At 38.9% G+C, this 23,608-nt stretch overlaps 1 protein-coding gene across 5 annotated transcripts in view; it reads left to right on the forward strand.

Moving 5' to 3' along the window:
- CHD8 (chromodomain helicase DNA binding protein 8) overlaps nt 1–23,608 on the forward strand; it is a 63,643-nt gene that overhangs the window by 23,257 nt on the left and 16,778 nt on the right. For all 5 annotated transcript variants that reach the window (XM_046008160.1, XM_046008156.1, XM_046008158.1 and 2 more), the window contains exons 3-16: nt 180–548; nt 1,266–1,651; nt 2,972–3,086; nt 8,897–9,079; nt 9,160–9,228; nt 9,588–9,643; nt 10,158–10,275; nt 14,077–14,160; nt 17,750–17,887; nt 19,654–19,775; nt 19,919–20,162; nt 21,233–21,409; nt 22,440–22,583; nt 23,013–23,268. In XM_046008160.1, the coding sequence (XP_045864116.1) occupies nt 180–548; nt 1,266–1,651; nt 2,972–3,086; nt 8,897–9,079; nt 9,160–9,228; nt 9,588–9,643; nt 10,158–10,275; nt 14,077–14,160; nt 17,750–17,887; nt 19,654–19,775; nt 19,919–20,162; nt 21,233–21,409; nt 22,440–22,583; nt 23,013–23,268 (2,461 nt within the window). The remainder of the gene's footprint in view (nt 1–179; nt 549–1,265; nt 1,652–2,971; nt 3,087–8,896; nt 9,080–9,159; nt 9,229–9,587; nt 9,644–10,157; nt 10,276–14,076; nt 14,161–17,749; nt 17,888–19,653; nt 19,776–19,918; nt 20,163–21,232; nt 21,410–22,439; nt 22,584–23,012; nt 23,269–23,608) is intronic.

Here is a 23,608-nt window from a genome sequence, read left to right on the forward strand (position 1 = left end):
GCAGAGGTGTTACAGAGAAAACTCAATCAGGACAGATAGGAGGACGAACAAAATAAATTGTACTATGTCTTCTGACTCTCAGTTTTGATGGTTATAGGATGAGGAAAACTGGTGTAAATACTTAAGAGTATACCATTCTTTAATGTTGCACCTCTTGCAATTTCCTTTCTTCACTCTAGGGTGAATCAAAACGCATCACCCTGGTCCTCCAGCAGCCACAGTCTGGAGGTCCCCAAGGACACCGGCATGTCGTTCTAGGGAGTCTACCAGGCAAGATAGTGTTACAGGGCAACCAGCTGGCAGCCCTGACCCAAGCCAAGAATGCTCAGGGGCAGCCCGCCAAAGTAGTAACTATCCAGCTGCAGGTGCAACAGCCACAGCAGAAAATCCAGATTGTACCACAGCCGCCAGCATCACAGCCGCAGCCACCACCGCCCTCAACCCAGCCAGTGACTCTCTCCTCTGTGCAACAGGCTCAGATAATGGGGCCAGGGCAAAGTCCAGGACAAAGACTTTCAGTACCACTCAAGGTGGTGCTGCAACCACAGGTGAGACCTCCACAGGTAGCCCCCTGTTGTCCCCTTTAGCCACCACTCATTGTTGAGCATGGGGTCCTTGGAGTTGTGCCTCAGAACTGAAATGCAGGCTTTTATTTCTTTTACTGTGGAAACTTTGGTTAATTATATGAAAAGATTTGAGGGTCACTGTGAGGTTTGGGATAAGAGGTGATTTATCTAATATTTGTCTTCGAGCTGTTTCCTTTACAATCTTTTTCCTGATATTGTTGTGGAGTAGAAGTGATTGGCAGTATTCTTTCATTTGGAAGATAAAGAAGTTGTCCTGAAGAGGTCAAATGATTATCACTCCTCCCACCCACCCCCACCCACCAACCCCCCCCCCCCCCCCACTGGGATAAAGGTAGGCCAAGAGTAGAATTTGATTTTATTTACTTTTGGCCTAGAGATCAGGATTGGTCATAGAGTAGTGGAGATGTGTATTGATATTAGGAGCATGGCTAAAGGATATTGAAGTTTGCTTTGGCACAATTCTTGCCTTTTCTTATCCCCTTTCAACTTAAACAAAAAAAAAAGAGAGAACAAAACACTTTTTTCCCCCCAATATGTCCAAGTTCAGTAAGAGTTGTTCTGAATCTGATTCTTGGAATTAGAGATGGAAAGTTTCTAGCCTATGTGCTTTAGAGCTAGGTTTTATTTAGGCCATTTAGCTACAAGCATATTGAAATTTTAGTGTCTTTATTTCTGTAGGCTGGCTCTTCCCAAGGGGCCTCTTCTGGGCTCTCCGTAGTTAAAGTTCTAAGTGCCAGTGAAGTGGCAGCTTTGTCTTCACCAGCAAGCTCTGCTCCTCATACTGGGGGCAAGATAGGAATGGAAGAAAATCGCAGGCTGGAGCACCAGAAGAAGCAAGAGAAAGCCAATCGGATTGTAGCAGAAGCTATTGCTAGGGCCCGTGCCCGGGGTGAGCAGAATATACCTCGGGTCCTAAACGAAGATGAATTGCCCAGTGTTCGGCCTGAGGAAGAAGGTGAGAAGAAACGCAGAAAAAAGAGCAGTGGGGAGAGGCTCAAGGAAGAAAAGCCAAAGAAGAGCAAAACATCTGGTACCTCCAAAACTAAGGGCAAGAGTAAGCTGAAGTGAGTACAACTTGGTTGGGACATTTGAGGGCAGTGCACTTGTTTTTAAATTAGTAGTGTGGGGTGCCTGGCTGGCTGAGTCGGTAGAGCATGTGATTCTTGATCTCAGGGTTGTAAGTTTGAGCCCCACATTGGGTGTAGAGACTACTTAGGAAAATAAAACTTAAAAAAATAAATCAGTATTGAGAGGAACTACTTGTATTTTTCTTTTTTCAGATTTATTTATTTGAGAGTGAGAGAGAGAGTAGGGGAGAGACAGAGAGTCTCAAGCAAACTCTGTGCTCGGTGCAGAGAGTGATAACGGGCTTGATCTCATGACACTGAGATCAGGACCTGAATTGAAACCAAGAGTCAGACACTAAACTGGCTGTGCCACCCAGGCATCCTTAGGATCTGCTTGTATTTAGCCGCTATACACATAGTTCGAAGTGATCTATCTGTGACAAGATAGAAAAGCCTTTCTTTTCTTTGTCTCAGTGCTTATATGATTTGTTAAACAGAAACGTGCAAATTAGCATATTTTGAAAGAGAAGCAACAGGGCACAGGAAAGATAACTAATTGTTGAGTTGGGGGTTAGGATTAAAAGTTGACTGTTTTTATACGTCTTCGTGATTTTGTATCACCGTAGTGTGGAAGAGATTTCTCACTATCCTATACCTACTAGGTATAGCTGCCCTGTTCTTGAATCTCATCAGTGAACTAGAGAAGATTTTAGCAACCATTGTCAGCCTAAAGGAGTGTTGGCAGAACCAGGGCTTATCACAATCGTCTTCTCTTTCCCTTCGGTGTCTTGTAGCTTCACTCCTTTTTCCCTAGCTTCTACCCCCTAGGATTCTTCAGGCTTTGTGGTGGAATTATAATAATGGTTTATAATTGGAAAGTATTTTTTAGCTTAAAAAAAATTTCATATCGCTGGTCTTAGTTAATCCTCAACAATTGTCAGGCTGGGTATTTTCATCAGTGTTTATATTACAAATAAGGAACCTAATGTCCAGCTAATGACAGAACTGGAACTAAAGTGAGGCCTTGTAGTTCTTGGGCCAGGATTCTGTTGTCTTACACCACTTTCCTTCAGGTATTTGTGAGTACAGTAGTAGAAAGGATTGGTCAAATCTGGTGTAAAGGCCAGCCAGTGGCTTAGGAACCTGAATATCTTCTATTTTTCAAACACCTTACTCCATAACCATGTGTCCTACTGACTGAAGAGCTAGACACTTCTGTTAGGAAGTTTCATATATGATGGTTTAGATTAATTACATTTTTCTTCTCTTAAATGAATTTGACCCTCACTGCAAATGAATTTGGTTTTTCCTTTTTAGCACCATCACTCCTGTGGTGGGTAAGAAGAGAAAGCGTAATACCTCATCTGATAATTCAGATGTAGAAGTCATGCCTGCCCAGTCACCCCGGGAAGATGAAGAAAGCAGCATTCAGGTAAAAGGATCCTGAAAGAACTTAGAAAAGTCAAGTTTAATTCTGACAGACAAACCAGGAATAGATACAAGAGATTGTAACCCTGTGCACATTTCAAGAATTTTTCTTAAAAGAAAGGTAGGCCTAAAAGGTAAAAGAGGTGGAACCTGGTCATGGTTGTGTCTTTTAAAATTTTTATTTTTTAGGCAAAAAATATATTAACATACTATGCAGTAGTCATTTTATGAAACTCCAGTGTTCCAGAAACTAAGCAACTATGAAATTATGCTTCATGGTTATGACTATGTCAGTATTTTGGTTTCTCTTAGAACTGTCCATCCATCCGTTTGCCTTACCTTTTCTACACTTCAGGGTTCTGACTCTGAACTGGGTGCTTAGGCACAATGTTTTTTCCTACCTTTTGAAGATGAGAAACACTGGAAGAGAATAAAAGAAGCTGGACCAGAAGAAGTTTAGTCCTCTGTCTCTGATTGTTGCTTTACAGTATCACCTTTGTTTCTGGTTTCCAACCATACAAAGAATCTGGTATTAAGATTTGGGAGACCCATGGTACTTCTGAGTAATACTATGGGCCTGGCCAATTTTCTTAGCTTACTGTGTCTGAATTTTTCCTTGGTAAATGGAGGCTTGTACTAAACAAACCTTAGGTGCTGCTCTTGTTATTAATACTCAGAAATGCATTCCCTCTTTCTTGATACACTCATTACATTGGCAAACTGATACTTGGGTTTTTCTGGGGAAATTAACATTAGAGAATAGCCAAGATAAAATTGAAAAGGAAGATGAGACAGAAATTTGATTTAACAAACATTAGATATAGTATGAAATAATAATTACTAGGAGTGTGGAATTAGAGAAGAAATAACATTAATAAAGATAATAGAGTCTAGAAATAGATTCAAATTGTTATGAGGATTTAGAATATGAATTAAAATGCCATTTTAAATCAATGGAAATAAAGAATATTTAATAAATTATATTAGGACAACTGGCTACCCATGTAGGAAAAAAATAAAACTGGATTTTTTGTGTCACTTCTTAAACAAATACTAGTTTAATTGAAGGTCCAAAGGTAAAACTTGAAATCATGAACTTCTTATAAAACATGGATGAGTTTTTTAAATAATTCTCAAGTATTTTTTTTTAAGATTTTATTTATTTATTTCACAGACAGAGATCACAAGTACGCAGAGAAGCAGGCAGAGAGAGAGGGGGAAGCAGGCTCCCTGCTGAGCAAAGAGCCCGATGTGGGGCTCGATCCCAGGACCCTGGGATCATGACCTGAACCGAAGGGAGAGGCTTTAACCCACTGAGCCACCCAGGTGCCCCATTCTCAAGTATTTTTAAATAATTCTCTCTTTCTAAGGGGGTTTTCAGAAGTCATAAAGGGAGAAATAGATACATTTGACAATGTAAAAATTATGCACGTGTAACAAAAAAATTCTACAAATAACATAGTCATTAAGAGCATAAATTCTGCAGCAAGAATTCCTTGGTTCTTGTCTTTACTACTTACTAACATGGTCACTTCAGGCAAGTTTATTTAACCTCTTGGTGTCCCAGTTTCCTTATCTCTAAAATGCAGATAATAATGCCTCCCAAATGGGTGGTTAGGAGAATTGACAGGAAGCATATATAAAGCAGTTAGGACAGTGCTTAGCTCATGGTAAGACAGCTTAGAAAGAGTTATATATGTGTATGTTAAATAAAATAAAGGGTCAGATAAAGTATTTGTTAAATAATTAGAAGACAAAAAAATAATTAGAAGACAAACTGAAGGCAAGTCTTTGTAATAACAAAAATACAAATTTTAAAAGGTGGTGTATTAGTTTGCTAGGGTTGCCATAATAAAATACACAGACCGTGTGGCTTAAACAGCAGAAATTTATCTTCTCATAGTTCTGAAGTCCAGGATCAAGGAGTCAGCAGGTTTGATTACCTCTGAGATCTTTCTCCTTGGTTTGCAAAAGGCTGCTTTCTTACTATGTCCTTACATGGTCTTTTCTCAGTGCATACATCCTAGTGTCTTTCTGTGTGTCTGCATTTCCTCTTGTAAGTATGCCATTCAGGTTGAATTAGGGCTCACTCTACCAGCCTCATTTTATCTTAATTGTCTCTCTAAAACTCTTTCTCCAGATACAGCCACATTCTGAGGTACTAGGGATTAGGGTTTCATTTTGGGGGATTGGGGCACTTTTTTAACTCAATTAAGCGTCTGCCTTTGGCTCAGATCATGATTATAGAGTTCTTGGATCAAGCCCTATGTTGGGCTCCCTGTTTGGCGGAGTCTGCTTATCCCTCTTCCTCTTCCCCTCCCCCTGCTTATGCTCACACTCTCTCTTGCTCGCTTGCTCACTCTCTCTCTCAAATAAATAAATAAAATCTTTAAAAAAAAAAAAAACTTTGGGAATTTTAATTCAGCCCATAAGTGGTAATGCTAGCATTGGCAGTGGAGTTAAGGAAAAGGTGTTTTTCACACAGTTGTTGGGAGTATTGAGACAATCTTTCTAGCTAGTCAGTATTTCAATATGTAACAAAATTTAAAACGTCAGTGACCTTGGACTCAATAATTGTGCACGTAGGAAACTTTAAAAAGTATGTAATGATGTATATGTATTGCAGCAATATCTGTAATAGCAGAAATGTCCAAAAATTCATTGTCCATAGAGGAGAAATAGTTAATAAAATTCTGAAAATCCACACCATAGAATACTACATGGCAGTTAAAAACAACAAATTAGAAGGGTGTCTGGCAGGCTCAGTCAGTAGAGTATATGACTCTTGATCTTGGGATAATGAGTTGAAGCCCCACATTGGGTGTAGATTTATGAACAAACAAATAACTATTAAAAGTAATTTAAAAAACCTCACACATCTGTTGAAGGACATTTGGGTTGTTTCCATTTTAGAGCTATTATGAGTAAGGCTGCAGTGAACAGTCTTAGTACTTCTTGAACGTGGGTTTTCATTTCTTCTACCTAAGGAATAGGATTGCTAGACCATAGTAGTTACATATATAAACATTATAACTCTGTAAAAATCTGTCAACTTTCAAAGTGATTGTGTCATTTTACACTTGCATCAGTAATGGCAGTTCCAGCTCCATATCTTCAGTATTTGGTTTTGTCAACTACCCATTCTTTTTGAATACTCTTCTATAGTATTCCATATTTTGATTATACTGTAATTTGTTTAACTAGTCCCCTATTGATGGGCATTAAGGTTTTTCTCTGGTCTTCTACTATTACAAGTAATGCTACAAAGATTTGTATATATGTGCAGATTTATTCGTAGGGTAGTAACTTTGAAGTGAAATTTCTAGACCAAAGGGTATTGTCAGATCTCTTTTATAGAGGTTATGCCCATGCGTAGTCTGACCAACAGTATATGTACAAGTTCCTATTTCAGTATTTGATCAGACTTGCTGCTTTTTACCAGTCTGTTACGTGCGAAAAAAGAAAAAAGGTATCTCAATTTAGGTTTCAGTTATAATTTATTATGAGTGTGAGCATCTTTTTACACTTAAAGTCATTTGTGTTTTTTTCCTACTAACTATTCATGGTATTTGCCCATCTTTCTGCTCTGTATGGATCTTTTTCTTAGTTACTCAAAAGAACTCTATGCTTAGGAAATGGAATATTTATTTGGTGTTTTCCCCATCAGTTTATTATTTTTATCAACTTTGTTATAATATGTAAATATCTCAAATTTTTTGCAAGATAAAATTGATCAATTTTTTGGAAATGTATTTCCTACTGCCAGATTTTAAAAAATTCTTCCACACTTTTCTTTTACAAATGTTACATCTTTTTAAGATTTTTCTTTTTAAAGATTTTATTTATTTGTCAGAGAGAGAGAGAACACAAGCAGGGGGAGAAGCAGGCAGAGGGAGAAGCAGGATTCCCCACTGAGCAAGGAACCTGATGTGGGACTTAATCCTAGGACCCTGGGATCATGACCTGAGCCAAAGTCAGACTTAACTGCCTAAGCCCCCCAGGCATCCCCTTTTTAAGATTTGTAAAAAGATTTTGGAAATCCTTTATTTTTATGTAATTTCGTTTCTTTCAACCTCTAGATAGCTAGCCATTTGTTTCCAGTCCCATTTATAGAATAATCTACTTTTCCCTCACTGATTAGAAGTGCTATTTTTATCATGTTCTATATCCATCTAGTATTTTAGTTTGTATTGGACATTATTTCATTGACCTGTTTATCTTTTCTTGGAGAGGTACCAACCTTTGTTAATTGGTATAGCTCTTTTGTGTCCTTAATATTTGGTAAGGCCAAGCATGCTTTTCCTATTTTTCCCGGTTATTCTTAAGTGTTTATTTCTCTCTTTGACTTTTTGAATCAGCTTATCTAAATAAAAAGTTCTGTTAATTTTATTTTGTCATTTTTATGTAATGTATATAATTAGAATTAAGTCTTATTGTAGGACAATGTATTTTATTATTCAAGTCTTCTTTAAGGCCTCCTGGAGTGTTTTGAAGTTTTTTTCATATAGATTTTACATATTTCTTACTAAATTTAATTCTTTAGATAAATAATCTTTTTGTTTTAATATGTAGAATTCTTTCTTTCCTTTTTTTTTTTTTTAAGATTTTATTTATTTAATTGACAGACAGAGATCACAAGTAGGCAGAGAGGCAGGCAGAGAGAGAGAGGAGGAAGCAGGCTCCCTGCAGAGCAGAGAGCCCGATATAGGGCTCGATCCCAGGACCCTGGGATCATGACCTGAGCTGAAGGCAGAGGCTTTAACTCACTGAGCCACCCAGGCGCCCCGAAAAATAATCTTTTTTTTTAAAGATTTTATTTACTTATTTGACAGACAGAGATCACAAGTAGGCAGGCAGAGAGAGAGAGGGGAGGATATAGGCTCCCTGCTGAGCAGAGAGCCTGATGCAGGGTTTGATCCCAGGACCCTGGGAATATGACCTGAGCCCAAGGCAGAGGCTTTGACCCGCTGGAGCCACGCAGGCACCCCTGAAAAGTAATTTTATCTCTCTGTCCTTCCCAACTTTTTATCATGAGCTACAAAGTATTACTTAAATTACTTAATTAAAAATGTTTTACTCGGGGTGCCTAGGTGGCTCAGTCAGTTGAGCATCTGACTCTAGGTTTCAGCTCAGGTTGTCATCTCAGGGTTTTGAGATTGAGCCCCAAGTCCAGCCCCATGCTCAGTGTGGAGTCTGCTTGGCACTTTTTCCCTCCCCCAGTTGTGTATGCAATGTGTATGCACACTGTTTCCAAAATAAATAAATAAATTCTTACAAAAGTGTTTTCTCAACCACTTGAAAAAATAACATAAATCTAAAATGTATTGATGCGGAAAACACCCCTAAAAAGTACTATTAACAAAAAGGTAAGTAGCAGAACAATGCTATAATCATCATATAGTATGATTCTTTTTATTAAAACAAAAAAACCTTAGAACTAAAACAGAAAGCAAAATTAGTAACAAAACATTCTTGCACCTTTGTACTTCAGGGTTGCTCCTTATAGAAAGCACATTGTACCCTTCAGGTAGAATCCTGTTCATTTTACCAGAGTTTCTTGCCAGTAGTAGCCAGGTTACTTTCAGGTGGATTCTGGTTCTTTGAAAAACAGTTTGGCAAATTAATATGTACTTGGTACATAAAGTATATGGTTTGATATCACATAATTTGGTAAATAACTCTTTATCTTTTTGGCTTGGTTTTTCATAGGGATTTTGGAATAAAATCTAAGTATATAACTATAGGCAAATAGTTTTAAAGGTTTTTCTCTTTGAGATACCTACATAGTTATTTTAACCATTCTTTCCACTACAGAAAAGACGCTCAAACCGCCAAGTTAAGCGAAAAAAATATACAGAGGATCTGGATATAAAGATCACAGATGATGAAGAAGAAGAAGAAGTGGATGTAACTGGTCCAATAAAAACTGAGCCTATCCTCCCTGAACCCGTGCAAGAACCAGATGGCGAGACTTTGCCTTCCATGCAGTTCTTTGTGGTAAGCTGAGAACTTAAGCAATATGAGAGGTTGTCCTGCTCCTCACAGTCTCTATTGACTAACTGCATTTTTTGCTACAGGAGAATCCCAGTGAGGAAGATGCAGCCATAGTAGACAAAGTGCTTTCTATGCGGATTGTGAAGAAGGAGGTAAGGCCTTAGCCCTTCATGTCAACCCATAATGCTGCATTCACAGGTTCTATTTAATAAACACCTTTGGATGCCAGGCTATATTACTATAGTATAGTATGAGATATGGTGGAGGGAAGTTACCTAGAAAATAGGAACTGTCTTATTGCCTCTTCTTTTGGTTTTCTGTTTAAGATGGATAGACTTATTTTTTCCAGCTATTGGATCTCTTGTATTGGAGTACTAGGTTAGTTCTTTAATCCCTCAGTCACTAATACACTCTAGAAACATTGATATGAAGCTCTACCATGATAGTGAAAATTAAAGCTTCTTTCTTTGACAAATAAGGTTATTAATAACGATGATTTCTTTCTTCTCAGCTTCCTTCTGGACAATATACTGAGGCAGAAGAATTCTTTGTCAAGTACAAGAACTAGTATGTGATCTGTGCAAAAAGCTTTTCACCCTAAACCCACAGGGTTGTAAAAAGTTCTCCTGTATAGTCCATCCTGGGTGGGAATGTGTCCCTTTTTAATAGTCTCGTAGCCCAAGTTGTTGTTTTCTTTTGAGGAAAATGTCTTTTCAGAGAGGAGTTCAGGAATTGCATTTCTCTTCCTGTTTCCCAACAGGAAGGTGGGGTAAGGGTGGTTCCTGATAAAATCCCTTGTGATTCTCTATACCTTAATTTAACATTAAGACCTTTCTACTCAGACTAGTCACTAGACCAACAGAATTAGCATCATTTGGGTGCTTGTTAGAAATGTGAACTTTTAAGCTTACCCCAGACCAGGTGTTTGTGTGCAAAGTCAATCTTAAGAAGCATTTACCTAGGACACTGTCTCCCCACTTAAGTATGTTGTACCCATTGTGCCTGCTTCTGGCTTATCCCCAAATCTAGCCTACCAGTTCCCCTTTCTCACAGCATGACCAGCTATTTCCATCCCCTTCAGCTCCTATCTACACTGTGAATGGGCTACCATCTCCCAACTAGAGAAGGATAAAAGGATCCATCAAAAACTAAAACGCTTCAAAACCAAAATGGCTCAGATGAGACACTTCTTCCATGAGGTAATTAGGAATAGGTATTACCTATCATTTATTTCACAGAAGCATAAATTATTGGGGTTATCAGTCTTGACTGATTACTTAAGACTTATATTTGCTTTGTGTGTATGGGTATGAAGTCTTAATTTTGATCATTGGACTTTCCTAATTTAGTTGCCCCACGCTTTGTTTTACCAGGTCTAAATGAGGTCTTTTTATAAGTTTATAGGATATTTTGGTATTGACTTGCTCAGTATTCATGAAGTATTTTCAAGATGGATTTTAAACTGACCTCTCATCCACTTGAGGCATTCTTATTCTAATGTCAATCTGTAGCAGTTGATGGTTTCTGTAGGCATAAGCAACCGTTTCATTAGGAAAGAATATTTATTTTCTAAAATTTCTAATCCACTGTGACAAGAAATGGTGATATAGATTTAATTTCCCATAACCATTCTTAACTACTGGTTAAACACTGGAGTATGCATTAAGGGTCTTTTGTGCCATAGTTTAACTGTCCATTTTGCTTTGAAAGCTTTGTGTGTATATATATATGCCTTTGCTGAATTGGGGTTTGTCATCTTTAGCATATATATAGAACTGTGTGCCTTAAGAAGACAGATTCTTTTTCAAAGCTTCTTAGAGCTAAAGGGAAAAAGTTCTAGTAAGAAAGATTGAAGGAAAGAAGGAACTGAATGCATAGTTTTAGCCAAAAACCCCTCAGTTCTGCCTGAATATATATATGATAAAACTAACTTGAGACCACGAGGTTTGCAAATAAATTAACTATTTCTCATCACCTGGAGAGGGCAAGTAGGACCATGTAGTTTTATAATTTCTTTTTATATGAAAGTAATAATTGGGTTGTGTTTTTTCATCTATGTTCTTTTAAAACATAATTGTTGAAATGTACAATGAAACTGTAATACCATTCCAGCTGATACTAGATGTACAATTTGTGACTCTTGAACCAGTCTCTACTAACTCATATGCCAATTAAATCTCCATATATAGGTAGGCCATTTAACCAAATCAGTCATTCATTTATTCATCATTTATCATGTGCTAGTCTTTATGGAGTACAAACCAGATATGGACTGTGTTCTCGTAGAGCTCACTGTCTAATTGGGGAGAGAGAAATATTAAAAAATAATTCAAATTGTGTTAAGTGCCAGAAAAGAAAGAGCACAAGGAGACATAAGGGGAGGGGGAGGAAACACCTACTTTGGATAATTAGGGAAGACTTATCTGAGAATTGAATTATGAATAGGAGCAAGGCTATGAATCCATGTAAATAATATTGCTGTCATGGGAAATAGCATATATGAAGGCCCTGAGACAGGGTGAGGCACTGAAAACAAGGTGCAGTTGAACAAAAGAGAGTGAATGGCCCAAAATGAGATCAGAAATTTAGGCAAGCAGTGCATATAGACCTTTTAAGCAGTCTGGTTTTAATTTTGTTTTTATTCTAAGTGCAGAGGAAAATCATTACATTGTTTAAAACAGGTCAAAGACATAATCCAGTGTTCACTTTTAAAAGATCATCTAGGGGCGCCTGGGTGGCTCAGTGGGTTAAGGCCTCTGCCTTCGGCTCAGGTCATGGTCCCAGTGTTCTGGGATCGAGCCCCGCGTCGGGCTCTGTGCTCAACAGGGAGCCTGCTTCCTCCTCTCTCTCTCTCTCTCTGCCTGTTTGTGATCTCTGTCAAATAAATAAATAAAATCTTTAAAAAAAAAAAATCACCAAGACTTTGGAGAATGGATTGAAGAAGAGTAAGCATGAAAGTATGAAGAGCAGTAAGGAAGCAGTTGAAGATTTCTAAATAGGAAATACCATGGCTTAAAAGTAGAATGGTTTCAAGTGAATAGAATGGATAGATTAGAATTGACAGGGCTTAGTATGGTGGCTTATATAGATACATTTGTGGTCTGAGCAAATGGGTTGAGGTGGCATCTATTAAAGTATCGAAGATGTTAGAAGCAGCTGATTGGGGGAAATCAAGAGTTTAGTTTAGGGGTGCTGGGGTGGCCCATTTCTTAAGCATCTGCTTTCAGGGTACCTGGGTGGCTCAGTGGGTTAAGCCTCTGCCTTCAGCTCAGGTCATGATCTCAGGGTCCTGGGATCAATGCCCACATCGGGCTCTCTGCTCGACGGGCAACCCACTTCCCCCTCTCTCTGCCTGCCTCTCTGCCCGCTTGTGATCTCTCTCTCTCTGTCAAATAAATAAATAAACTCTTAAAAAAAAAAAAAGGATGTGCTTTTGGCTCAGGTCATGATCCCGGGGTCCTGGGACCGAGCCCTGCATCAGGCTCCCTGCTCAACAGGGAGCTTTCTTCTCCCTCTCCTACTCCCCCTGCTTGTGTTCCCTCTCTTGCTTGTCTCTCTGTCAAATAAATAAATAAAATTTATAAAAAAAAATTTTTAGTTTAGACTATGTTAACCTAAATTCCTTAACCTATCTCTAGCCAGTGCAGATATACAAATCTGGATTTTTCAGGCTGCAATTAAAATTTGCATTTTATCAGCATATAAATAGTTATTATAACCTTAATAATGATTAAAGCCACCTGAGGGGGGAGGGATTTCTATACATTCTAATAGTTCTGTATTTTCTTATGAAAGTTCTTTCTATAATAGCATGGATGTGAGCCCAGAACCAAGGCTTTTAAGACTTCTCCCAAATTTAGAGGTCCAGGTGACGGAGAAGGAACTGTATGCCATAGTGGCAGGAGAAAGATTAGGAAGCAGATAAATCACGAAAAGCCAGGGGAAAAAAGTGTCTTAAGAAGGAAGAGTTTTTTCCTTAAAGTTTCTTTAAGATCTTTCTTTGGAGTCTTGGGTTATTTATTTTCAGATGCCACCCAAAGTTGGATACCAATGATTTAGAAGAAAAAGAACCAGGGACCTTAGGTGATCAAGAATTGGCTAAAACCAAAATAAAGGGGGAAGGGCTACTGACAAGAGTGTAGTGTCTCGGAAAACCCAAGGGTTTTTAAAGGAGAGAATTAGGAATTGTGGAGTACTTTGTAGAGGTTAAGTGAGATGACAGAAATGTTCCATTATATTTGGCAATTTGGAGATCATTAATAACATCAACAAGAATAATTTAGTTGTGTGAAGGAAGTGTAAGGTAGAGTGGAGTGGCTGGACAGTGGAGGTGATGACCTGTTGGGGATACCGTGTGGTTAAAACTTGGGAAAGTTTGGGTATGAAGCAGAACAGAAAAATAGTTGCAGGCAGATGAAGAATAAAGGAGGTCTTCTTTTTTTTTTTTTTTTTTTTTTTTAAGATTTTATTTATTTATTTGCCAGAGAGAGAGCATAGGCAAGCAGAGTGGCAGCAGAGGCAGAGGGAGAAGCAGGCTCCCTGCTGAGCAAGGAGCCCGATGTGGGACTCGATCCCAGGACTCTGGGATCATGACCTGAGCTGAAGGCAGCCGCTTAACCAACTGAGTCACCCAGATGTCCCAAGGAGGTCTTTTTAAGATGTGAAATAGTGGAATATATCTGTGTGTTTATGGGAATGAATCAGGAGAGAGATTCCTAAGAAGGTGAGAAGGGGTAGAAACCAGAGAATATACGGAGAGAATGACCTCTGTTAGAAGAAGCTTCTTCTGGTCATAGGTGTGAAAATAGGTGCAGATTTAATTAAGTTTTTTTAAAAGGATTTTATATGGTGAAAATGGGGGTGGGGGTTCGGAAAAGATTCCGAAGGCATCTTTTAAAAAAAATTTTTGAAGTGAGATCACCAGGTAAAGGTGGGATGGGGGGTTGGGTTTACTGGACAGTCATCTTTTGGTCTTACTGTTTGTTTCATAACTCCTCTAGGATGAAGAACCCTTCAATCCAGACTATGTAGAAGTGGATAGGATATTGGATGAGTCTCACAGTATTGACAAAGACAATGGGGAGGTGAGTTGGGGCATGGTAGAACATTAAAGATCTCAGAGATTTCTACTGGTCTGCTTGCTCATCCTTTATTATGAAGATATGGCTGAGAAATCCCTTAGACAAAAAGGTATTTTTGAGTTTTTCTGAGGCCTCCTTAGAATGATACTGGGAGGATAAGGGAATAGGGAGAGAGGCTAAAAGGAAAGCTTCTCATAAAGTCAAACATCTGAGCGTTATAAGTACCAGGAGCTATATGAACAAGTACTCCTTCACCTTGATCTTGTTTTCTCTTAGATTTTATATGGGAGACTCCTGACGTCCTTATAAGGATTATAGAAAGGTAGAGGAATGGGGATACTTCACAAATCTCCATATTTATAAATATAAAAATGCCTCCACAGACTCCTAGCTTTCTCCATGTCACTGAGAGTTAACTTTTTTGAACTTACCATCAATTGAATGCATTTTCATTTATCATTAAAACCAGTCTACTGGGAGCGCCTGGGTGGCTCAGTGGTTTAAGCCGCTGCCTTCAGCTCGGGTCATGATCTCGGGGTCCTGGGATTGAGTCCCACATCAGGCTCTCTGCTCAGCAGGGAGCCTGCTTCCCTCTCACTCTCTCGCCCTGCCTCTCTGCCTACTTGTGATCTCTCTCTGTCAAATAAATAAATAAAATCTTTAAAAAAAAAAAACAAAAAACCAGTCTACTGCATTTGAAACTGTACTTTTAAACAGACTATGGAATTGTACTCCCACAGATTCACATTCAATAGATCTCTAGGTGGGACCCAGAGATCTGGATTTTTAAGTTGTTCTCCAAGAGATTGTCAAACATAGCTTGATTTGGGAATCACTGCACTAAAGCTCTGTTAGCAGATTTTGCATGTGCTAAAACTAACCTGTTGATACAACTTCATAAATCACTTTTTTCATTTTCCATATAAGTTGAAAAGATCTAAGCCACCAGTGAATTCAACATTGTGTCTTTTAAATTTATTTCAAACTTACTTAGACTATGAATCACCATTCCCTTAGAAACTATTGCTTTCTTTTCACTTCAACTATAAGTGCTTGGTAGGGCCACATTTCAAGTTTTTATCACATCTGACAGTTACTGCTTACCCAGTGACCAGTACAGAACAACAGAACTTAATTAAAATGTCAGTGCCAGTGGTGAGCTAGGCTCACTCACAAGCTAAATGACATGTGTCCATATATCACCCTTATGGGTTCTAAGAATCAAAAGTCTTCTTTCTCTAAAATTCTTTGTTTACTCTATTTTAGAAGCCTTTAGGGTTATTCAGAACCTTAGACGTTCAAGGCCTATTACAGTTCATTGTCTTCAGATCCTGACAAGCATGCCTCAGAAAACACATTTCTGCTTTTATGGGTTGGGGTGGGAGTTATTGTTTGTTGTTCATTAGCGTGAGGTGAGTGGGGAATGGACCAGTTTTTAGAATGGACACATTAGCTACTATTAAAATCTTGTCATTTTTTAGGATCTCAGTCTTATCAGTCTTGAACATCTTACACTCTTACCAACATACTTACCACTCTTAAAAAGCAATTGATCTTTGGACTGTGTCAGAAATGACAAGACAGACGAAAATGTTTTAGTTTCCTGGTGCTATAACTTGTGCTGCAATATTGGATTACAACATTCTGTGAACCCAGTTTTTCCCCTCCCCAAAATAAGTTTAATTTGTCATCCTTTTACATGACCTAATAGTGGAAACAGGATTATAAAGAAGTCCTTGGAAAACTAAGTTATGATGCCAGAAATACGTTACGTGGACAAATGGCTTTATGTAGGAAATGACCTGTATCACTATAATTAAGAAAATAGGGAAAGAGCACTAGATTAATTCTAGGGATTCCTTGATCTGTAATTCTGTCGAGTTGCTTATATCTTCAGACTTCTTGCTGGCTGTTTTAGGGGTATTCTGTGAAGTGGTACTAGAGATTCTTATTGATTACACAAGGCCCCATCTAATCCTTCTTTTTTCTTTTTTTTTTTTTTTTAAGATTTTATTTATTTGACAGACAGAGATCACAATTAGGCAGAGAGGCAGGCAGAGAGAGAGGAAGGGAAGCAGGCTCCCTGCTGAGCAGAGAGCCCGATGTGGGGCTCAATCCCAGGACCCTGGGATCATGACGTGAGCCGAAGGCAGAGGCTTTAACCCACTGAGCCACCCAGGTGCCCCAATCCTTCTTTTTTCATATAGACCAAAAACAGAAATGCAGTCAGGCAGTGATCAATTTGAGTCGTGAGAACAGGAGTCATTTTACCCCAGGACACTGCCTGTCCCTTTGCAGCAGAACACATAATATAGAGCACAGTACTGTAGTTAGAGCTTTAGTATTTGCCCCTCCTCTCTTCTCTCGTTACCTGTCTTCAGTGACACCTTTCCTAGTTACCTCCTAGCTCACAAGCAAATCTCTTTTCCACCATATGACTGCTTTTTGGAGTAGCAGCTGCACTCAGAGCTACAGAAGCTCAGAAGCCCAGGGATTTCAACCCTGCTTTGCTCTAATGGGTTAATCCGTTCCTCACTTAAGAAAGTAGCCTGGCATCCACTCTTCCACTGTATTAAATTTGGTGCCAGGGTAATAGTATGAAGCAGAGCCCTATCTTTCAGTTTCAACCAAATTCAACATAATGTTGGAAAAGCATTTATTTTATTTTTTTGCATTTTCATGGTTGATGAGCATAATGTTTCAGTGCTTAGTGTTCTAGAAACTACTGGGTATAACTTTGCCTCTTAGAACAGATTCTGATAAATTGCCTGGAAAAATGATCCAACCCATGAATAGTAAGTGCCTCAGCAGGTGAGCCTATGATCGGTGTTCCCAGCCTTTTTTTTTTTTTTTTTTTTAAAGCACTTTCTAGGTATTAACACTTTGTGATCTGATTCTGTAGTCAAATTCTCACCCTGTGAGATGTCTCAGTTGTTGGGCATCTGCCTTGGGCTCAGGTCATGATCCCAGGGCCCTGGGATCGAGCCCCACGTCAGGCTCCCTACGGGAAGCCTGCTTTCCCTCCCCCACTCCCCCTGCTTGTGTTCTTGCTCTCACTGTCTCTTTCTCTGTCAAATAAATCAGTAAAATCTTTTTTTTTTTTTTTAAAGATTTTATTTATTTATTTGACAGACAGAGATCACAAGTAGGCAGAGAGGCAGGCAGAGAGAGAGAGGAGGAAGCAGGCCGTCTGCAGAGCAGAGAGCCCGATGCAGGGCTTGATCCCAGAACCCTGGGATCATGACCTGAGCCGAAGGCAGAGGCTTTAACCCACTGAGCCACCCAGGCGCCCCTAAATCAGTAAAATCTTTAAAAAAAAAATTCTTACCGGGGCGCCTGGGTGGCTCAGTGGGTTAAGCCGCTGCCTTCGGCTCGGGTCATGATCTCAGGGTCCTGGGATCGAGTCCCGCATCGGGCTCTCTGCTCAGCGGCGAGCCTGCTTCCCTCTCTCTCTCTCTCTGCCTGCCTCTCTGTCTACTTGTGATCTCTCTCTCTGTCAAATATATATATATAAAAAAAAAAATTCTTACCTTTAATAACAGCAGAGAACACAGAATCCAGTTTATTAAGGCTTTAGCTTTTTCTCTCCTAGCCTGTAATTTACTACCTGGTGAAATGGTGCTCGCTGCCCTACGAGGACAGTACGTGGGAGCTGAAAGAGGATGTTGATGAGGGCAAGATTCGAGAATTTAAACGGATTCAGTCAAGACACCCAGAACTCAAAAGAGTAGTAAGTACATTTGCAATTTAGAATGTAAAGTTCATGTAGGTAATGATTTCATTTTTATTTATAGATGTTTATGTTGTTGTTTTAGCGTTTATTATAGTGTATACAAAAGTAAAAGAAATAGAATAGTGTACTAATTTCCATATTATTTTAAAGCAAATCCTAGATTCCTTTACTTCATCTGTAAGTACTTCAGTGTTTATGTCCAAAGGTAAAACCACTTTTATACCTGAGAAAATCTAACCATTTCTAAATATCAACAAATAACCAATTGCTATATATATTTCCCTGATTGTCTTCTAATTTTTGTTAAATTATTTGGATTGGATTTTGAATAAAGGTCTATATAGTGCTGTCAGTTAATGTGTCTCAAATGTCTCTTAATTTGTTTCCCCCTACTTTATTTTTATTTATTTTTAAATTTTTATTTATTTATTTTTTCAGCGTAACAGTATTTATTGTTTTTGCACGACACCCAGTGCTCTATGCAATACCTCTCTATTACCCACCTCCTCGTTCCCCCAACCTCCCACCCCCTGCCCCTTCAAAACGCTCAGGTTCTTTTTCAGAGTCCATAGTCTCTCATGGTTCACCTCCCCTTCCAGTTTCCCTCAACTTCCTTCTCCTCTCCATCTCCCAATGTCCTCCATGTTCTTTGTTATGCTCCACAGAAACCATATGATACTTGACTCTCTCTGCTTGACTTATTTCACTCAGCATAATCTCTTCCAGTCCCGTCCATGTTGCTACAAAAGTTTCCCCCTACTTTATAATTTCTCTTGAAGAAATCAGGTGGTTTGTTCTCTAGGGTTTTCCATAGTCTGAAGTTTACCAGTTACACCCCTCTTGAAAACTTCTAATGTGTTCTCTGTTCTTTATCATTTTACATAAATGGTTAGATATAGAACAGTGGTGTCCACTGGAACTTTTTAGCACTGTGCTTAATATAGTAGCCAGTAGCTACATTTCACATGCTCAGTAATCACATTTGGCTAGTGTCAGATGTAAAACATCATCATAGTTCCTTAGGTATCACTCTTCTAAAGGCTTGATCAAATGGGGAAGGGAGACACTAAATCTGTTTCATAGGTGATTCTATCAGGTTGTCTTTTGTGGTATTATTAGTCATTGCCTCGGCCTGTTCTTTAAGGATTTCAAAATGATGTTATTTTAATTATATCATGTTTTTATTTATTAGCTAGAATCTCCTATAAAAGGAAATAATGCTTCATGTACTGTTTGGTTACTCTGAGGTACAGATGATATAGGAAAAGAGGGTAAATGCTTTGTTTTGTTTTCTTTATTTCCCAGATAGCAAAATAATGAAATAGTTCTCTTGCATTTTCCAAAAGCGATCAGTGGTTTTGGTTTTCCTCTTTTTTTTTTAAGTTTCTTAAACTTTATTTTAGTTTAAACTTTATTATGAACTCATGAATTTGATATATTTTAAATGTTTTTTTTAAAGATTTTATTTATTTATTTGACAGACAGAGATCACAAGTAGGCAGAGAGGCAGGCAGAGGGAGAGAGGAAGAGAAGCAGGCCTCCTGCTGAGCAGAGAGCCCGATGCGGGGCTCGATCCCAGGACCCTGGGATCATGACCTGAGCTGAAAGCAGAGGCTTTAACCCACTGAACCACCCAGGCGCCCCTATTTTAAATGTTTTTAATCCATGTTTTTAAATTGATTTTAGCTCCTAGAACTCCCTCCTACGTTTGCCTAATTTTGTTAGTGTCTTCACCCCATTTATTCAGATTTTCTCTTTTGTAGAATCGTCCACAGGCAAGTGCCTGGAAGAAGTTGGAGCTGTCACATGAGTATAAAAACAGAAACCAGTTACGGGAATATCAGTTGGAAGGGGTCAACTGGCTGCTCTTTAATTGGTATAACAGGTACAGAAAAGAGTAGGCCCATGAAATGTAGGCTTGGCTGGAATTATTTTTATCTGTTTTCTGTTGAAATAGTTCCTTTTTATGTATTTTTTAAAAAGATGTATCTTTTGACATGCTTTTCTTTTTCCATGATGAATCTTCAGGCAGAACTGTATCTTGGCTGATGAGATGGGACTGGGCAAAACTATCCAGTCCATTGCCTTCTTGCAGGAGGTTTATAATGTGGGCATCCATGGCCCCTTCCTGGTCATTGCCCCACTGTCCACAATTACTAACTGGGAGCGAGAATTCAATACATGGACAGAAATGAACACTATTGTATACCATGGCAGTCTGGCCAGCCGTCAGATGATTCAGCAATATGAAATGTACTGCAAAGATTCACGGGTGAGTTGTAGATCATGGGAATGTAATGGTTCAGAGAGAGTAGGCCAAAGTACCTGGTATTTTAGAGGCTTTTATATGAATAAAAGACTAGTATTCAGATTTTCTGAAGTGACTTACGGCATTTTGTCTAGATTGCACAGGGAATTTTTTCTTTGACCTTTGTTCTTTTGATCAGTGGACATTTTGATCCAGTGGAAGTTCTATTTATGAATACATGCATTTTAAATAGAATTTTATTGGCATTGATTAGTTTTCATCAAGAAGTATTGAGGTGATGAACTTAAGCCACTTCCTCTCTTCTTTTTAAAGACTACTAAAATTTTTCATTCAGATTAGTTCCTTTGTTCTATACAAATTTGAAAATAAAAATTTGAATCATTCATCCTTTGTCATATTTGCTCCTTTTAATTTTGTTAAACTGATTCAACTCCCGTGTCCATTTAAAAAAAAAAATTCTTTTTTTAAGATTTTATTTATTTTTTTGACAGAGAGAGATCACAAGTAGGCAGAGAGGCAGGCAGTGGCAGGGAGTGGGGGGGAAGCAGGCTCCCTGCTGAGCAGAGAACCCGACTTGATCCCAGGACCCTGAGATCATGACCTGAGCCAAAGGCAGAGGTTTAACCCACTTAGCCACCCAGGTGCCCCTCTTCTGTCCATTTTTAGACAGTAACGGATATTACCTGTTTCACTTTCAGTCTTGTCTTATATATTTCAACAGTGCCCAACATTTGTGGATTTCAGTGTTAACTACCAAATGATCTAGATCTGAGATAAATGAGCTAGGTACACAGCAGAGTCGAAAGTGTCCAGCTATAAATATAAATATAAATATATAAATAGTGATGTCTGTCATTTTCCCAAGAAACTGATAGCTTCAGGAGACATTGTATCTTAGATTCAGTGATTTGGCACTACTTATCAGGAAAATACACAGCATCAGAGATGGGCGGTGGTGCTATTTGTTTTTCCTACTAAGCCTGCTTGAATATAGATAAGAGAATGTGTAATGCAGAAGTGGTTCCCATTTAGGGACGTTAGGCCTTTTTTAACTTTATTGCCTTCATGCTTAGGGGCGCCTCATCCCAGGTGCATACAAGTTTGATGCCCTGATCACCACTTTTGAGATGATTTTGTCAGACTGTCCTGAGCTTCGTGAGATTGAATGGCGTTGTGTCATCATTGATGAGGCCCATCGGCTAAAGAACCGTAATTGCAAGCTGCTTGATAGCCTCAAGCACATGGACCTGGTGAGCTCCTCATGTTGACTTATGGGCGGAAACACCTGGAATTAAAATAATCCTAATTCCCTGTGGAATTAATGTAACAAATTTAGCAGAGAAAAAAAACATCAGGATCTTACTATTGGGTGGTGGGTATGGCCTATGGGAATGGAAACCTGAAAGTCATATAAAAGTCCTATAAACTTTTAGAATTAGAAGATAGTTGTATGTTAGCAATTCTTAATCAGGTGAAGAGGTGGGATACGATATTAGTTACCTAGTGCGACATAATGAATACCCTAAAACTTGGTGGCTTAAAAACACCAACTATTATTTTGTATGATTCTCTACGTCAGCAACTTGGACTGGGCACAGCTAGGCCATCCCTTTTAGTGGTCTTGCCTGTAGTCAGTAATGTGGCTGCTGCTGGCAATTGGTGGGCTCCTGGGTCATCTACCATATGACCTGTCATCCTCCGGTAGACCAGACTTTGCTTCTTGACATGGTAGAATCAGGGCAGTATCCAGAGAGGGCAAAGGCAGAAGTTGCAAGGCCTTTGAGGTATACGCTCTGAAACTCACACAATATCACTTCTGCTACATTCTCTTTGTCAGAGCAAGCCACAAGGCAAGCCCAGATTCAAGGGGTGAACCTTGATAGGAGGAACTACAAAGAATTAATGGCCATATTTAATCCAGCACAGGTACATTCCCTAGAGGGGGACATATTAGGGTATCTGTGGGAGTTGAGTGTGGAAAGGCTTATGTAATTGCAAAAAACCCCCATATTTTTTAATATTTCTTTATTTGCTTATAATCTTAATATTTAAATTCTTGTTAAATAATATCAAGGCTTTGGTTTTTTTGGTTTTGTTTTTGTTTTTAACGTTTTGTGTTTATCAGAAGAGGGAGCAAATGAAAGAAAAGATAGTAATCTGGTCCATTCCCATAATTTTATAGATAATGAAATTAAAACTAAAGTTTTATACCTAAGAGAAAACCCCAGAAGTCCTTTATATTTTTGAGTTTTACCATTTTTTTGTTTTCTCCATTTCTAGGAACACAAAGTGCTACTCACAGGAACGCCATTGCAAAATACTGTGGAGGAACTGTTCAGCTTGCTTCATTTCTTGGAACCTTCACAGTTTCCTTCAGAATCAGAGTTCCTCAAGGATTTTGGGGATCTCAAGACAGAGGAGCAGGTAGGAAGTCTATCTGGACAAAAAAGGTAATGTTTGTACTAGGCACACCTCTGTTGCCGTGGACCACAAGGATCTCTCTGAACTCCTTATAACCTTGTGCCTAAGTCATTTGTGGCATTGTACAAAATCCACATTTTTCAGATAATGGAAAACTATCATTGTATTCCTTCATGGTGGCTCAGTGGATTGAGCCGCTGCCTTCGGCTCGGGTCATGGTCTCGGGGTCCTGGGATCGAGCCCCGCATCGGGCTCTCTGCTCCGCGGGGAGCCTGCTTCCTCCTCTCTCTCTGCCTGCCTCTCTGCCTACTTGTGATCTCTCTCTCTCTGTCAAATAAATAAATAAAATCTAAAAAAAAAAAAAAAAAATTAAAAAAAAGAGAATCTTTGTCTAATAGTTTTTATTTATTTTCTCTCCTGTATTGGGCACAGGTTCAAAAGCTACAGGCCATTCTCAAGCCAATGATGCTAAGAAGACTCAAAGAGGATGTTGAAAAAAATCTGGCACCCAAACAGGAAACTATCATTGAAGTAGAGTTGACCAACATCCAGAAGAAATACTACCGGGCTATTCTGGAGAAGAATTTCTCCTTCCTTTCCAAAGGGGCAGGTCATACAAACATGCCTAATCTACTCAATACAATGATGGAGTTGCGCAAATGCTGCAACCACCCGTATCTCATCAATGGTGAGAGAGTTCTACAATACCTGCATCTCTGTATCGCATGTGTTTAGTTGCAAATAATATCCCTGAGGAACAGTGGATATGTTGACTGATCCAGCTAGTTTTGGGGGGGAAGGGGATGCTTCTTATAAAACAATTTTTTTTAAGACTTTAAGATTTTTTTTAAAGATTTTCGAGAGAGAGCACACCTGTGCTGGGGAGAGGGAGAGTGGCAGACTTCCCACTGAGTGAAGAGCCTGATGTGTGGCTCAGTCTTATGACCCTGTGGTCATGACCTGAGCCAAAATCAAGAGCAACTGAGCCACCCAAGCATCCCTTACTTACTTACTTATTTAAGACTTTA

Source organism: Meles meles, chromosome 6, assembly GCF_922984935.1.
Source record: "Meles meles chromosome 6, mMelMel3.1 paternal haplotype, whole genome shotgun sequence".
Classification (NCBI taxonomy): Eukaryota; Metazoa; Chordata; class Mammalia; order Carnivora; family Mustelidae; genus Meles; species Meles meles.